The sequence below is a fragment of the Lithobates pipiens genome, unplaced genomic scaffold, assembly GCF_037356315.1.
Source record: "Lithobates pipiens isolate NorthernLeopardFrog02 unplaced genomic scaffold, aLitPip1_a1.2 Scaffold_3, whole genome shotgun sequence".
Lineage (NCBI taxonomy): Eukaryota > Metazoa > Chordata > Amphibia > Anura > Ranidae > Lithobates > Lithobates pipiens.
In genome coordinates this window covers 124,417-140,123 of record NW_027507790.1, presented here as the reverse complement: position 1 = coordinate 140,123, position 15,707 = coordinate 124,417, and the positions used below count along the sequence as shown (strand labels likewise).

The 15,707-nt window shown below is 41.2% G+C and overlaps 1 protein-coding gene across 2 annotated transcripts in view; it reads right to left on the bottom strand.

Annotated features, from left to right (window-relative positions):
• Nucleotides 1-15,707, bottom strand: part of SLC12A6 (solute carrier family 12 member 6) — a 94,664-nt gene that overhangs the window by 42,416 nt on the left and 36,541 nt on the right. For both annotated transcript variants that reach the window (XM_077461115.1, XM_077461116.1), the window contains 4 exons: nucleotides 14,762-15,003; nucleotides 10,099-10,313; nucleotides 9,846-10,004; nucleotides 3,878-3,976 (listed from right to left, as the gene is read on the bottom strand). In XM_077461115.1, coding sequence (XP_077317241.1) covers nucleotides 3,878-3,976; nucleotides 9,846-10,004; nucleotides 10,099-10,313; nucleotides 14,762-15,003 — 715 coding nt within the window. The remainder of the gene's footprint in view (nucleotides 1-3,877; nucleotides 3,977-9,845; nucleotides 10,005-10,098; nucleotides 10,314-14,761; nucleotides 15,004-15,707) is intronic.

Below are 15,707 nucleotides of genomic sequence, written 5' to 3'. Positions count from 1 at the left end.
GGACGAAAAGGCCTGGCTCATAGTCTCCACTCTAATTCATCACAAAGGTGTTCTATTGGGTCGAGGTCAGGACTCTGTGCAGGCCAGACAGATCCCTTCACCCCAAACTCGCTTATCCATGTCTTTATGGACCTTGCTTTGTGCACTGGTCCAAATCATTTGGTGGAGGGGGGATTATGGTGTGGGGTTGATTTTCAGGGGTTGGGCTTGGCCCCTTAGTTCCAGTGAAAGAAACACTTTACTACGTCAGCATACCAAGACATTTTAGACAATTTCATGCTCCCAACTTTGTGAGAACAGTTTGGGGGTGGCCCCTTCCTGTTCCAACATGACTGCGCACCAGTACACAAAGCAAGGTCCTTAAAGACATGGATGAGAGAGTTTGGGCCTGCACAGAGTCCTGACCTCAACCCGATAGAACACTTTTGGGATGAATTAAAGCAGAGACTGGGAGCCAGACCTTCTTGTCCACATCAGTGCCTGACCTCACAAATGCGCTTCTGGAACAATGGTCAAACTTTCCCATAGACCAGTGGTTCTCAATTTTTTTCCTCAGGACCCACTAACAGGCCAGGTTTGCAAGATAACTAAACTACATCACAGGTGATCTAATTTGCTGCTCAGTGATAAGGATGAGCTCAGGCATGTTCGCAAGCCGCACGTGCAGAGCCCGCCAGGAAGTCAGCACTGCACAGCGCTAATCACAAGCAGTGAGATATTTCCCGATCTCTGCAGCTACACATCGGGACAATGTCTCACTGCCTGTGATTAGCGCTGTGCAGTGCCAACTTCCTGGCGGGCTCTGCACGTGCGGCTTGCGTACATGTCTGAGCTCATCCTCACTCAGTGATTGCAGTATTCTAGTCAGCATCTCCCCAAGGTAATACTTAAAATCTGGCCTGTTAGTGGGTCCTGAGGACAGGAGTTGAGAACCACTGCCATAGACACACTCCTAAACCTTGTGGTTCCCAGAAGAGTTGAAGCTGTTATGACCCATCCACTGCAGCTAACTCAATATTGAACCCTACAGACTAAGACCAACATTAAATTTCATGTGCGTGTAAAGGCAGGCGTCCCAATCATTTTGGGAATATAGTGTCGTTTCTAGCACGGATATTTGAAGTGAACTGCAAAGTGCAATGCAAACTAACTACAATTAAACATGCAAATACGTATAAAACGAAAACAGTACCCAATCCTGTTCCATAGTATCAATTTCCATGTTAGTTAAAGAGTGTTTGCCTACTTAATCAGAGTCAGAATATGTGCTGTACAATTTGCAGCTTCCCATGATATCTTCTCTAGAAACGATGTACTGTGCTACTCTAATATTTGTGCTATATGAAATCTGCATACCTAAATCAGACTCCAATCCCCATAGTCCCAATCCTGCTATACAATTAACCTATTCTTTTTATTTCAGTTTTCAGCAGTTAGACACCAGTGGGTTTTTGTATACATACCAACACTAATTATGTTCTGTATATCAGCACAGTTCATAAATCATATGTTGCATACAAACTTTAATTAAAGGTTTTTTTTTTTACATGGTTAGCGTCTCCTTCCACGAGAGAAATTACAGGATCAGCTGATGTTTTCTATTTTCCTAGTAGCCATGCTGCACCTCTGGCTTTAATCATTTCTAAGTTAATGACAGAGAACAAGAACGCAGATCAAGCATTCTAAATTGTAAGTTCTTCCATGATTGCGCCTCACATGCTCCCCATAAACAGCGCTGCAGTGCGATCTGTCACCCGCTGTGTCCACCGGACACAACGGATGACAGATCAGTATACCAGGACACTACCAATACCATGTGATCACTGTAACCAATCACAACAGATCACATGTCAATAGTACACAATGAATGGCTTTCATTCATAGCCCAAAAAACAAGATGAAGAGATCAAACTAAAAAAGATACCACATGCCAAATATACAAAATAGAGCAAAAAGGGGGACTGAGAGGTACACAAGGAACAAACCTCTGAACTTTAGCTGTATCCAGTGCATAGATCAAAATACCAGAGGTAGAAGTATAAAAGACATTTTGTTTTTATTAAATTACAAAATGATGAAAACAAAAAGGAAGACAGTAATACATACAACAGGATATAGAAATTATTCAAACTTAGCACTACCACTCTCGACATGTTTCACTCATTAGAGTTTCTTCAGGTGATGGTAAAGCGCTTTTGTATGCTGCAATAACAAAACATATCCTGTTGTATGGATGTATTACTGTCTTCCTTTTGTTTTTATCATTTTGTAATTTCATAAAAACCAATGTCTTTTATACTTCTACCTCTGGTATTTTGATCTATGCACCGGATACCGCTAAAGTCCCGAGGTTTGTTACTTCTCAGTACCCTTTTTGCTCCATTTCATTCTTAGCCATTTATGGTGTACTATTATGTTGATTCCTGTGATTGGTCACATCAATCACATAGTACAGACCAGGCTTTGTCCAGATCTGTACCATGTGATTAGCTGTGGCCAATCACAGGAATCAACACAATAGTACATAAGCAATCAGTGTGTTTTTGGTATTTTTTTTGTTTATTTAGCAAAAAAATAAATAAAAAACCCAGTAGTAATTAAATGCCACCAAAAGAAAGCTTTATTTGTATGAAAAAATTCATTTGGGCAGTGTTGCATGACCAAGCAATTGTCAAAGTGTGACAGCGCTGAAAGCTGAAAATTGGCCTGGGCAGGAAGAGGTGAAAGTGTCCAGTAATTAAGTGGTTAAACACTGTCAAAAACAGCCCTTGTCATTCCAGGGAAGGGTCAGGGCTGGGATTTACCTGATGCTTAAGGGTTGTGGCATTTTGCAAGATAAACAATGATATATTTCTAGCACAGGGGAATAAGCACTGGCCAGAACTTGTTACCCACCTGGGGTATAATTTGTCTTTTCCCTGGGATGATCAGTGTTTTTGGAAAAAGGATGCATGTGGGCTGCGATTGAACACAACTAGTAGTCATCTCACTATTAGCCATGAGGCAAATGGCTTTTGTTGTTTATTGGATTGTGCTTACTTTCCCCTTTAAGGGAACCTCTTCATTTTTGCTTGCGTTTCCTGCAATTCTGACAAATAAACATGGGCAGGAAGCCCTTAAAACACACTTTGTCATCTAGATTATTACTCTAAGATCTCTCTCTGCTTAAAGATGAACCCCTACAAAACCCCGAATAATATTTACATTTTGGATTTACAGATCTGTATGTTTTATTGGTATGCATACTTAATATTTACTATGTACTATTTAATGTGTACTATTTTTCTAGTGACAATGCAGTTCTGTACTCAATGCTCATTCTCTACATCCAGTAACCATTCCCTCCTTCTAGACAGAGGTGGCTTTTTTATTACCTATTGGGGCACTCAGAATCTGGTGCAACTGTACATGGTAGCCAATCAGCTTATAACTTCAGCTTGTTTAGTTAAGCTTTGGTTGTAAAACTTGGAAGCGGATTTGTTTATATACAGAGCTGCACTAGATTTGGGACACTCCAGTTATAGTAAATCCCCCCATCATGTCCAGGGACAAATGGCTCCATGTGCACTCCCTCTCCTTTCCTCTACAACCCATACTGGGTCACATAAAAGCCAGCAGGAAATGACACGTCAAAGTGTGACAGGTACAAAAGGGAACTCTGCTGTGCATGTTGAGAAGTTAGCTTTGAAAAGAAGGAAAATAACCATTAAACTTATGGAATTACTTCAACTTGTCTGAGCATGTGCAAGGTGTGGTTATTTCATTGCATCAGGGACAAAATCAATGTTGTAAATGACACCGCCTGATTGTAATTTTATGTTGTAATGTTATAAATAGAACATAAGTTGGCTCTATTCTATTACAAAAAAAAGGATACAAACTAAGGAAGTGGTAAGGATTGCAAGAATTGTGCCGATTGGGATAGACTTTTGAGCATCTTTGAGGTCTCCGGAGCGATTGGATCCAGCCATAATTCCTGCAAGAGAGTAAAGAGATGAATATGGCTGACTAAAACATTAGGAAGATCATATAACTAGCAGTAGTCACTACTATATCCTCAAATCAGTGTTTGGATCACAAAAAAAAAAATAAAAAAAAAAAAAAAAAAGGAAGAAGAAAAGAAAAATCTTGCAGCATGGATACGAGTAGAAATTGCCTACTGAAAACATATACAGAGATGCTAATGAAATTCCAACCGTGTATATGCTCCATTGGACTTTTGCTGGGAGAATTCCAGCCAGCAAAAGATTGAGAGCAGGTTATCTTTTTTCAGTCAGAAAAAGTTTTGATCGGAAATTCCGATCGTCTGTACAAATTCCAATGCACAAAATTCCTACGCATGCTTGGAAACAATTCGACGCATGCTCGGAAGCATTGAACTTCATTTTCTCAGCTCATCGTAGTGTTATACCTTCTTGACAGTCGAAAGTTCAGAGTATTTGTGTGACCGTGTGTTTGCAAGCCAAGCTTGAGCGGAATTCCGTTGGAAAAAGCATCCAAGTTTTTTCCGACGGAAAATCTGCTCGTGTGTATGGGGCATAACCCTTGATTTTAAGGAAAGGACTTGGATAAACATAACATATCTGGAGAAATACCAGCCAGTTAACAGTAGGAGGCTTAAGCTGAAGACTCCTAGCACTTGATTTCAGGGAAAGATAAGGAAGGAGGTTACCAAATTAGAAAACGAATCTCCCAAGAAAATCGGCATGGATGTGAGAGCCATCACAGCATAAAAATAAAAATAAAAAAAATAGATAGAGGGAAAGAGCCCTTAAAGTGGTTCTAAAATCAATTTTTTTTTTTTTTACCCTTAATGCATTATCTGCATTAGGGTAAAAATCCAGAGCTGTCCTGACATGACTGCAGTAGTGCTGCTTTTCCTTACTGCTTTCACTGGAGACACACCAAGAGCAGCAGGAGACAAAGGCTGCCAGCAACACTCCTCCGAGGAGGGAGCAGGGTATGGCTTACCAGCGCTGTCTGTGCCTTTGGATGCACACAGCCCAGCTTGGGAGCGCTACCCACATGGGTGCCCCCTTAGCATCAGGTTTGCTGAGGGGAACCCGGAAGGAGTAGGGGCAGAGGGACTGAAATGGAAAAGATAAGGGGTCGCTCTGTGCAAAATAGCTGCACAGGGCAGGTAAGTGGAACATCTTTTTTATTTTAATTTTTTTTTTTTTAAATGTAACCTCTACTATAATTTTCAGCAGGAAAAATGGAGGGTACTAACCCAGGATCCTCAAAAAGTAGAGGGTAGACAGATCAACAACACTCGCATAAAAGAGTAGACAGGACTGAGAATATATTGTAACCCAAGTTAATGTGCAAGAACATCAGGATCAGAAAAGACACGTAGGACTCTTTCTAACCAACAGTAGGTGCTTCTGGGGAGTCAAAGTGGCACTGTAGGCCTACCTAACCAGTTACCAAAAATATGATTCTAAGAATCATCCAACCCACCCATGTAAGGAGAAAAATACTCATGTTAAAAAACAGGAGAGGGAAAGAAATCTAAGGAGACTTCCCCAAAAGACCGCAGCTCTGCCGTTGAATAGACCGATCCCCAGGAGGGCCTCCAGACAACACTATCCACCTAAAGAGGAATTGGCAGAAGGGAATCAGTGCATCCTGCCTGCTGACCTTCCAGTGGAGTGCATGACCTTCTAGCTATGGATACCTCTTCCAAGGAGGAAATCAAGAAGTAAAAGGAAGGGTAGTCAAGTGCTGAGCTCTCATAATGTGAGAATCATCAGTTGAAAGAATCTGGAAAGCAGTATCTTAACTCTACGAAAGACAGAAGTAATGAGTGATACATTGCCCAGTGTAGGGAGCACCTAACTCAGCCCTGTATCCAGATGATGTCCAGCAGAGATCAAGGCCAAGTCAGAAGACCGACCAGCAGGGGAATCCCCTGATTACTCGGAAGCTGTCATATATACAAGCTGATATATCCTGTCGCTAGTCTTTCCAGCATGGAGGGAAGTCCCTTCCTCATGGCCAAAGTACGGTGAGTAACATCCAGTTTTTCTTGGCTCAAAGAGACCAGCTTGGAGCCTTGCCCAAATTCCAGACTCCCTCCCTGGTGGGAGAGTTTCAAAGGGATTGATGGACAGCACAAGAAGAAGGGAGCATACTAAAATAGGAATTCCTCCGATAATCGCACAAATCTCAAAAGACTTATGCCTTGTACACACGGTCGGAAATTCAGACGGAAAAGGTCAGATCGGATTATATTGTCGCAAAATCTGATCGTGTGTGGGTTCTATCTGACTTTTTTCCAACGGATCTCAAATTTTGACAAAAAAAATAAAATACGATCTGACTTTTTCTGATCATTTGTACAGAATTTCGATCGGACAAAGTGCCAAGCATGCACAGATCAATTTAGGAGACCAAAGCTATTGGCTACTAGCCTAAACGTAGTCTCGTTGTAACGAACGAACGTCATCACATTCCGAACGATGGGATTTTCCGACAGCTTTGTGCGACCGTGTGTATGCAACACCAGTTTCGAACAAAATCTGATTTTGTGGTCGGAATGTCCGACCGTGTGTACAGGGCATAAAACAGGGGAAAGTCTGTTATATATAAGCAAAAAAAAATAAAATAAAATAAAAACAAAGGTCCACAGAGAGTGCACTTTTGTGCAGAACTGAGCCAAACAGCTCGACTCTAAGGTGCCCAAGATTTCTAGCTCTAGATGGTTGGCAAACAGTATTTTAGACATGATTTGCAGATTATAGTACCCTCTGCATTGCTTGGACTATAAGAATTGGAAAGTATTACAGCAATAGTAGATAAAGGCTGGGGCTCCACTCCTCTATCAACAGATCTCAGAACAACAGAAACAGGAGAAATCCCAACCCTAGGTGACACCGCTGATGACCGTGTCAAGGGCAGATCCAGAGAGGACCATCCATGGGCATACATCACCACGCATTGACTTTGTATACAGAAAAGATATTTGTAGGCTCTCCCTCTCTGCTAATTGTTGTGGCTTCTGTATACGTACCTACTATTTGACAAGCTTGCACAATATTGCTATAACAAAAGTTTGTGTTTTTTCTTGAGACCTCAGTGGCCCATAGGTTTGTTTTGTTTGATGCGTTTTATGATTTTATACATTGTTCTATTATGGCTATTCTGACAGTATACCATACTATATTGTAAGAGAGTATAGTTCCTTTCTGTTGTGTATCTATACCCCTGAAGAAGAGCAGAGATATACCATTCTTGAAACGTGGTGGGTATCTACATTTTGGGAACTATCTCAAGTTCTGACCCACATTTGGTGGGAATATTGTATATCTAAAATAAACTATGAATAGCCTTTGTATCTATGCTATTTAACCACTTAAGGACCGCCTCCCGCCAATATACGCCGGCAGAATGGCACGGCTGGTACGTGATTCTTTAAGTGCCCAGCTGTGGGTCGGTAGCACGCCACCGGCGGCGTGCTCCCAACCCAGTCCTGTGCTCCGTGACTGTGGCCGTGGGACCAGCGGACCTGATCGCCGCTGGTGTCCCGCGATCAGGTCACATAGCTGAAGAACGAGGCTAGGTCTGTGTAAACAAACCTCTCCCTGTGCTTCCCTGTGTGGCTGTCACGATCGTCTCTTCCCTTTTATAGGGAAGGACGATCAGTGACGTCACATGCCAGGCCACGCCCCCCTACGATATAAAAAAAACACATAACGTCATACATAACACTACACTGCCCCCTAGTGGTTAACTCCTTCACTGCCAGTGTCATTTACACAGGAATCAATGCATTTAAATAGCATTGATTTCTGTATATCCGACAATGGTCCCAAAAATGTGTCAAAAATGTCCGATGTGTCCGCCATAATGTCGCAGTCACAATAAAAATAAAAAAAATCGCTGATCGCCGCCATTACTAGTAAAAAAAAAATATTAACAAAAATGCAATAAAACTATCCCCTATTTTGTAAACGCTATAACTTTTGCGCAAACCAATCAATAATCGCTAATTACGATTTTTTTTTACCAAAAATATTTAGAAGAATACGTATCGGCCTAAACTGAGGAAAAAATTTTTTATATATATATTTTTTGGGGATATTTATTATAGCAAAAAGTAAAAAATATAGAATTTTTTTCAAAATTGCCGGTCTATTTTTGTTTATAGCACAAGAAATAAAAACTGCAGAGGTGATCAAATACCACCAAAAGAAAGCTCTATTTATGGGGAAAAAAGGACGCCAATTTTGTTTGACAATTGCGCGGTCATGCGACGTGGCTCCCAGTTAAAGCGACGCAGTGCCAAATCGCAAAAAGGGGCCTGGTCCTTTGGCTGCAAATTGGTCCGGGGCTTAAATGGTTAGACCCCTTTCACACCACACCGCCCATTGCGTCGGCGCTAAAAATAGCGGCGTTTTACCGCCGAATTTGTGGCGCGTTTCGGCCGCTAGCAGCCGCGAAAGGGTTAAAACCACCGGCAATATGCCGCAATAGCAGCGTTTTGCCGGCGGTATTACAGCGCTGCCCCATTGATTTCAATGGGAAGCAGCGGTGGAGGAGCGGTAAACACACCGCTCCAAAGAAGCTGCTGGCAGGACTTTTCCCTGATGTCCTGCCAGCACACCGCTGTAGTGTGAAAGCCCTCGGGGCTTTCACACTACACACAATGGTGCAGCTTCTTTAGGGGGGATTGCAGGCACTATTTCTAACGCTATAGCGCCTGCAAAACGCCCTGGTGTGAAAGGGGTGTTAATTTTTTTATTGTGAATGTTTTTGTCAATAATAAAGCTTTTGTTACTATAATACATGACACCATTTTGAGCACTATAGTTTTGCACATAGCCCTGTTGCTGTTAAAGTCCCACTCACGAGGGTTCCTTTGCATTGCTTGTACATATTTAGGCAATTTGGCAACCACAAATTGCTGCTAAAAAATTCCTCATCTACAGTGGGCAGAGACCATTGATTAATCAATTTCCTATTAAGAGAAAAAAAATGTTCCATCACATCATCAGGAGGCACCCAGGGCCCCATGCATCATTATCAGATCCCTGAGAGGAATTTTTTTTTATGTATTAGGTTAAGTGGGAAGGTTTTTTCAGCTGTAGAAGCTCTAAAAGAACCTAGGTCTGATACAGAAGGTTCATCCTCTAAATCATGGGTGCTCAACCTGTGGCCCTCCAGCTGTTATGGAACTACAACTCCCATCTTGCCTCTGACTTTGGGAGTCAAGCTTGTAACTGTCAGAAGCTTGCAGTCCTGCAACAGCTGGAGGGCCACAGGTTGAGCACCCATGCTCTAAATGCATGCTGGTATATACTAAATCAATCAGGTTAGAAACAGACCCTTGTAAATCTGAGTCATATGGAGTTTGTTAAAAAAAAATACATTGATCAGCACTTGCGGCCATTCGTTTTCCAGTATTCGACAGAAGGTTAGATGGGCTTCCATTGAACAGACAGCAGTACACACGGAACCAAAATTCAGCTGGTTCAGGCTGAAACTGATTATTTTCTGTATGTGTACATTTTACTTCCCTCTCGTTTAACACAAATGCAGGCACCTTGCCACTCAGGTACACAATGTTGTTGTGGGGGCTGGGGAGGGAGTTCTCAGCCATGTGAGCTCAAACAGAGTAATAGGGGAATTTGAGGGAATGCAAGTATAAGCTACTGGTGCAGCCAGCAGTTTGTGGGCCTGCATTATTGCAGGCACAGACTCAAAGCAGACTTAGCAAAAGGAGCATAATGAAAACTTCAGGGATTTAACCAGCTAAAAATACAAAACAGTCAGTGTCAATGTATGGCTAAAAGTTATTGCATATTTACATATTAGTATGAGCAGTAAAGATGTTTGAACAATACCTGTAACCGATGGGAAAAAAATGCCAACAAGGAGGGTGAACGATGTTGTAATATCAGCCAGGACATAATCATGGGAAAGGGACCCCACCACTTCAGATGAAGGTAAAGAAGCCTTTTCTATGATCTCCCCTTTTTGAAGGTAACTGCTCCATAGGTTCTCTAACACAGAGTGAGAAAGCAGAAAAACTGATCATCATGGTGTTCCAAAGCAAACAGTAAAAAAAGTAGGAGGTAACACAGCAATGCTAATTACCAGATATGATACCACTACTCAGTCCGGGAATGCCTGGTTGTTCTGTAACATTATTATGAAAAAAATATTCATCACAGGTAGCATTTAGGAGCCCAAGCGGATGACAGAACAAGTCCCACAAGTCAGACACAGAAGTTATGTTGTCCTTCTCCACGGTCTTGGCACAAGTGCTAAACCCTAGCCTAGATAGTGTCCGGTTCCCAAGCAGACAGACGCTATACAGGAAAGAAAAAAAAAGACAAATTTACAGCTGTACACACATTCTCAATTGCCTTGCAGACATATTCATATCTCTAAAATCTTAATATATATATTGGAGCGTATTACCTAAGGCTCCAGTCACACTAGTACAATTTCAGATGCAATTTGCACAGAATTGCATGACAATGGAAATCACTCCATTTTCAATGGTGCCCAATAACATCAATGCTCAGCTTGGCACGGTTTTGGAAAAGTTTCCTGTACTACTTTGGTGCGGTTCCAGCTTGATTTTGGCCCCATAGAATATGCAAATCACACCTAATTTGCACTACATAATGGCACTGAAAATAAGATCGAAGCAGTGCCAGCCTAGTCTTTAGGAATTGTTTTTATGCTAGCCTAGAAAATATTTACTTACTTTAAACAATTTAAGGGAAATGAAGAAAAACATGACCATGTATTCCAAATGAACACAGGTTTGCTAAGCCGAGCTAAAAAAACATTCCTGTAATAAACCAGCCCTTATTGAGTGCAACATTACAACTTATTTAAAAAGAAAAATATATTTCACTGTATACTGCTCTATGTAAGATGTGTTTTCAGTTGTCACTAGGACAGAAAGTGAAGGGACATTCTTGTATAACAAGAGCAATAACCTATACAAAATGCACTTTGTAGAAGTATAGGCATTAATTGACATTACTTGAACCTGTGCCCACATCACACACAATACAAGTATTTATATAATCTTAAAATAGTGCAACGCAAACAGCTAAAAATAAAACACATTTAAAAGTCCAAATACATTCACGAAGTAGAGGAATCGAGAGACATTGAGACCACTGTGAAGAGGTGCATTCAAAATGAAAGCATGCAGGTAATTCCTCTACTTTGTGAATGTATTTGGACTTTTAAACGTACTTATTTATTTTTTAGCCGTTTGCGCTGCACTATAGTTATTGATTGTATATTGTATTGAGGTATTGCATTTTTGGCCTTTAAGTGTCCAGCGTGCAAGCTTCATTTAATTGTTTTAGGTCTGTTTGCAAGGATTACCCATTCATTTGTAGTTCATATAATCTGAAAAGGCAGTAAAGGTCCTCAGTCACCTCTGTACAGGGTGGATAAAAATCAATGATTTATATTTTTTTATTTTTTTATTATTGTTTGGATTTTTTTTTAATCAAATTTATTTTAATAAAATGCTTTTGGTGTAAAAATCTATCCAAAGATAGTTTTTTTATTTAAGATACATTAATAATTTTGTTTATTCAGCATGAAATGGAGCTTAGTTTTTTGGGATGAGGCTGTATATTCTGGAATATTTACATTTTTGGTAAACTCATTCAATAAATCAATGCACTGCATTGATGCAGTCACAAAATTTCACAGTAACCATGAGAAAAAACATAGTTCAGGAATATTCCTTTATCCCGTTGTTTTGCAAATCTATGTACACTAAAAGCTGTATGATTGAATTGGTTCCGATATCCGTTTTACTAACCTGACAGCTTATTTTTCTAAATAGGAAAGCTTAATTTTGCTTGCAAATATTAAAGATTCTAACTACCAGCAAGAATAAATCCTTACATTTAAAGCGAAGGTCCACCCTAAAGTGGACCTTCCGCTCATTGGAACCCTCCCCCCCTCCGGCGCCACAATTGGCACCTTTCAGGGGGGAGGGGGGTGCAGGTACCTGTACAGTACAGGTATCTGCACCCACTTCCGGTGTAGATTCTGCAGACGCCACGCCCCTTTCCGCAGAATCTACGCCCCTTTCCGAAGGTCCCCCGCTGCCTGCTGGGAAACACATGGATCCCAGAGACAGCGGGGACCATCCTTATCGCGCAGCGCGACTCGCGCATGCGCAGTAGGGAACCGGGAGATGAAGCCTAAAGGCTCCACTTCCTGATTCCCATACCCAAGATGGCGGCGGCAGCACCCGAGAGACGGGTGCCGACATCGCGGGCGCGCTGGGCGGGTAAGTGTCCTTATTTTAAAAGTCAGCAGCTGCAGTATTTGTAAAAAAAAAAAAAAAAAAAACGCGGACTCCCGCTTTAAAGAGCACCCGTTATTTCAGATCCATCATGGCAACGCCTGTTAGCGGGCATCCACTCACCTATTGCTGCCACATCCCTCACCTTGTTGTGTCACTGCCACATCACCAGCTGTCCCATTAAAGTGAATGGGACTGTCGGTGAGTCAACAGCGGGTCAGTGGAAGAGTCGCTGCAGGACGGAGATGACAGTTGATCTTTAAAAATTATGATTTAAATCCCTTTAGTAGGGATTTAAATCGACTTGATTTAAATAAAATACACCCTGCATCTGTATCTATATGCGTTGTCAAGAAATTACATTTCAAACTGAAAAACACAGGCTTAGATTTTTTTTTCTATGAGAACAGATCATGGCAGGCTGCCAGTACTCTAATGTAAGTAACCAGCAAGTATTTTTCAGCTGTTAAGCCAGTTAAATATAGGAGCAATGTTTTCCTTTTTCATAAACATGTTAATATCTGCATTTTAGGCTATAAAATTATGGAAAACATCCAAAACATTATATAAATTTTCTGAAAGCAGAGGCCCTGTAGAATAAAAAGGTGGTAGTTGTAATTTTTTATGTTCGCAAAAAAAAAATACACTTAAAATTAGTTTAACAGACACAATATAATCCCCAAGATTTTGTACAAAATAAAAGATGGGTCTGTACTGCATAAGAGGGTACCATATACGCCGAGCCACAACACTGTGCGCGCTGCGAAACAGCCAGAAAATATGGTACCTGGAATCATCAATATGCTTTGCTTTAAATGCTTTACCATCAGTTTATATAGTTAACCATAAAGAAGGGACCAGAATTACTCTCACACTGGAGCGTGCAACGATACCCAATATGTGTTGTACAATCATTGTTTACATAAATGTGCTCACCCTAAGCACATATTGACATGTATATGTGTGGGCAACAGGTGATGAGGTGCTTTTAATTTTTTTTTTGTTATATTTGTATTTTATTATTTAAAAAAAAATAAAAAAAAATAACTATTTTAATTTTTGTTTTTTTAACGAAATAGAAACAAGCTCCTGTTGTCTGGATACACCCAAGGTTAACTGGTTAGAGTAGGGGTCTCCAAACTTTTGGCGTCAGTGGAAGGAATCCCCCCCCCCCCCCGGGCCGGATAAAGGCAAGCAAACGGACACATGTGACCCCCAGACTGCAGTTTGGAGACTACTGGGCTAGAGTCTTTGTTGTGATCTTTGACAAGCAATAACTTTATGTTGACACTATAGCGTTGCAATAACAGCAAATATTTTAAAGGCACCCCAATGCAACTTCTGCCTGACTTGTGTTGCAGTGTAATGTATGGAAACACACTAATGTAATTAATGGTATGCTGTCCAAAACTGGTGCATGAAACTCCAGTGTGAATGGGCCCGGTCAGGGATGACCCCTTTAAAAACGATTGTATTGCTCGTTAAGAATATGTAAATAGTTGAATGTCCATAGTCTGGGCACAGGCACACTTTACTATTTACAGATAACAGCAAACACCTTCTGCTACTGTAAAGTTTACCACCTTTTGTTTGGCATTTGTGTAGTTGTGGACTTTGTGCTGGCATGTGGATGTTTGTCACAGGTCACCGTTCTGTGCTGTTTAGTGACGGTCTTGAATTGCTGAACACTGGCCAAATTAAGTCTGTTAGCACTGATGCTTATATAATTCTTTATTTTGCTTCGTTTTTTTTTTTTTTTTTTTTTTTGAGTAAGACGATGATGAGCACCATCTCTCTCTCTTATGTAAACCATGAACAAAAAACAAAAAAAGCCCTGTCTCAATAGGTACATTTTTGCATAATAAAAATATTCAAACATTACAGCAAGAATTTCAGATTTTTTTTGTTACAAGATCCATCAAACTAAATCTATAAACCTTAAGGCTGCATTCACACTACGGCATTTTGAATCACGGGCAGATCTGCCGTACGGATGTGTGAATGACAAAACGCAGAACTTGCATTTGAGATGCCATTTATTTGAATTCCACCTCAAATCGCGGTGCAGGTCTGCCGTGATTGTTGCGCGATGAAAACGTGCTGTATTTGCAGCTACCTGCATCGAGGGATGCATGTCGCCCAAAAACAGTTCAGGAGCTACTTTGGGACGACATGCGATTGCTGCACATTTTATCGCATGGCCGACCCGCACCGCGATTTGAGGGGTCATTTAAATGAATGGCATGTCAAATGTAAGTTCTGCGTTTGTCATTCACACACCAGCGCTGTCAAATCGCAGGCAGATCTGTCCACAATTCAAAAAGCTGTAGCATGAATGCCCAAGATAAAAATACAGCTCTGCACAATCTGCAATAACAATAGTTACAGCTTCTTAAGTTAATATGGCTCATTTATGTCTATTGACAAGTTCTGTTGAACATTAACTAAGCATGGTTATAGACTTACGGGAATTCAGGTGGAGCAAAGGCAGATTTAAGTGCTCCTGCATAGATGGCGAGAATAGACAGTACGACGCAGGCCAGGAAGAGTGATGCCAACTTATTCACATAGCGTACTCCCACAAAAACAATGACAGACATAAGAATGAGAAATAGTGTGCCATAAACACGCATGTTATTCAGCATTGCTGCCGAGTTCTCCGCCACTCCTTCACCTTTAAAAATGACAGCTTCAGGAGCAATGTATACCTGCAGAGAAAGATGAACGGTCACTAATTGCCACGTGTAAATGGATAACTTAAAATGACTTCACAGACATTTACTAAAACTGGAGCAACTGTGCATAGTAATAAATCAGCTACTAGCTTCAGCCTGCTCAGTTAAGCTTTGAAAATGAAAGCTAGAAGCCTATTGGTTGCTATGCACAGCTGCCCTCAATGACTTTTAAAATATACTGCACATGCTAAAAGTGTCTCCTAAACCCTAGTACACACGGGCCAAATATTGGGCGGCATCAGACAGTTCAATAGAAACCGGCCGACATTCGGCCTGTGTGTACTGCAGCTGGTCAGACAGAAGCTGCCTGTTGGCCAGATTCTGTTGAGGGGGCTTGACCAAAAAAATAAATAAAAAATCTGCCAATCGGTTCCCAATCGGCACTCTCAATCAATGGCTGAGAGCGCTGACTGGAGTATTCTGGTGGGAGACCATCAGAACACAATAGCTCATTGAGGGAGATTGTTGTACCAACATCAGATAGTTAGTACAGCGGCTCCTCCTGAGCTGTCAGTTTTTTCATTCAGCCTGCTGGGTTGAACGAAAACAAACTAGTAGTGTGTATCAGGCTTAAGGCTAGGTTCATATCTGAGCGGGTGTGGAAACGCATGTAAAACACACATCTTCCTGCATCTGCAGCAAAAACGTGCCTCTGTTTAGCAGATGCATGGGGGTGT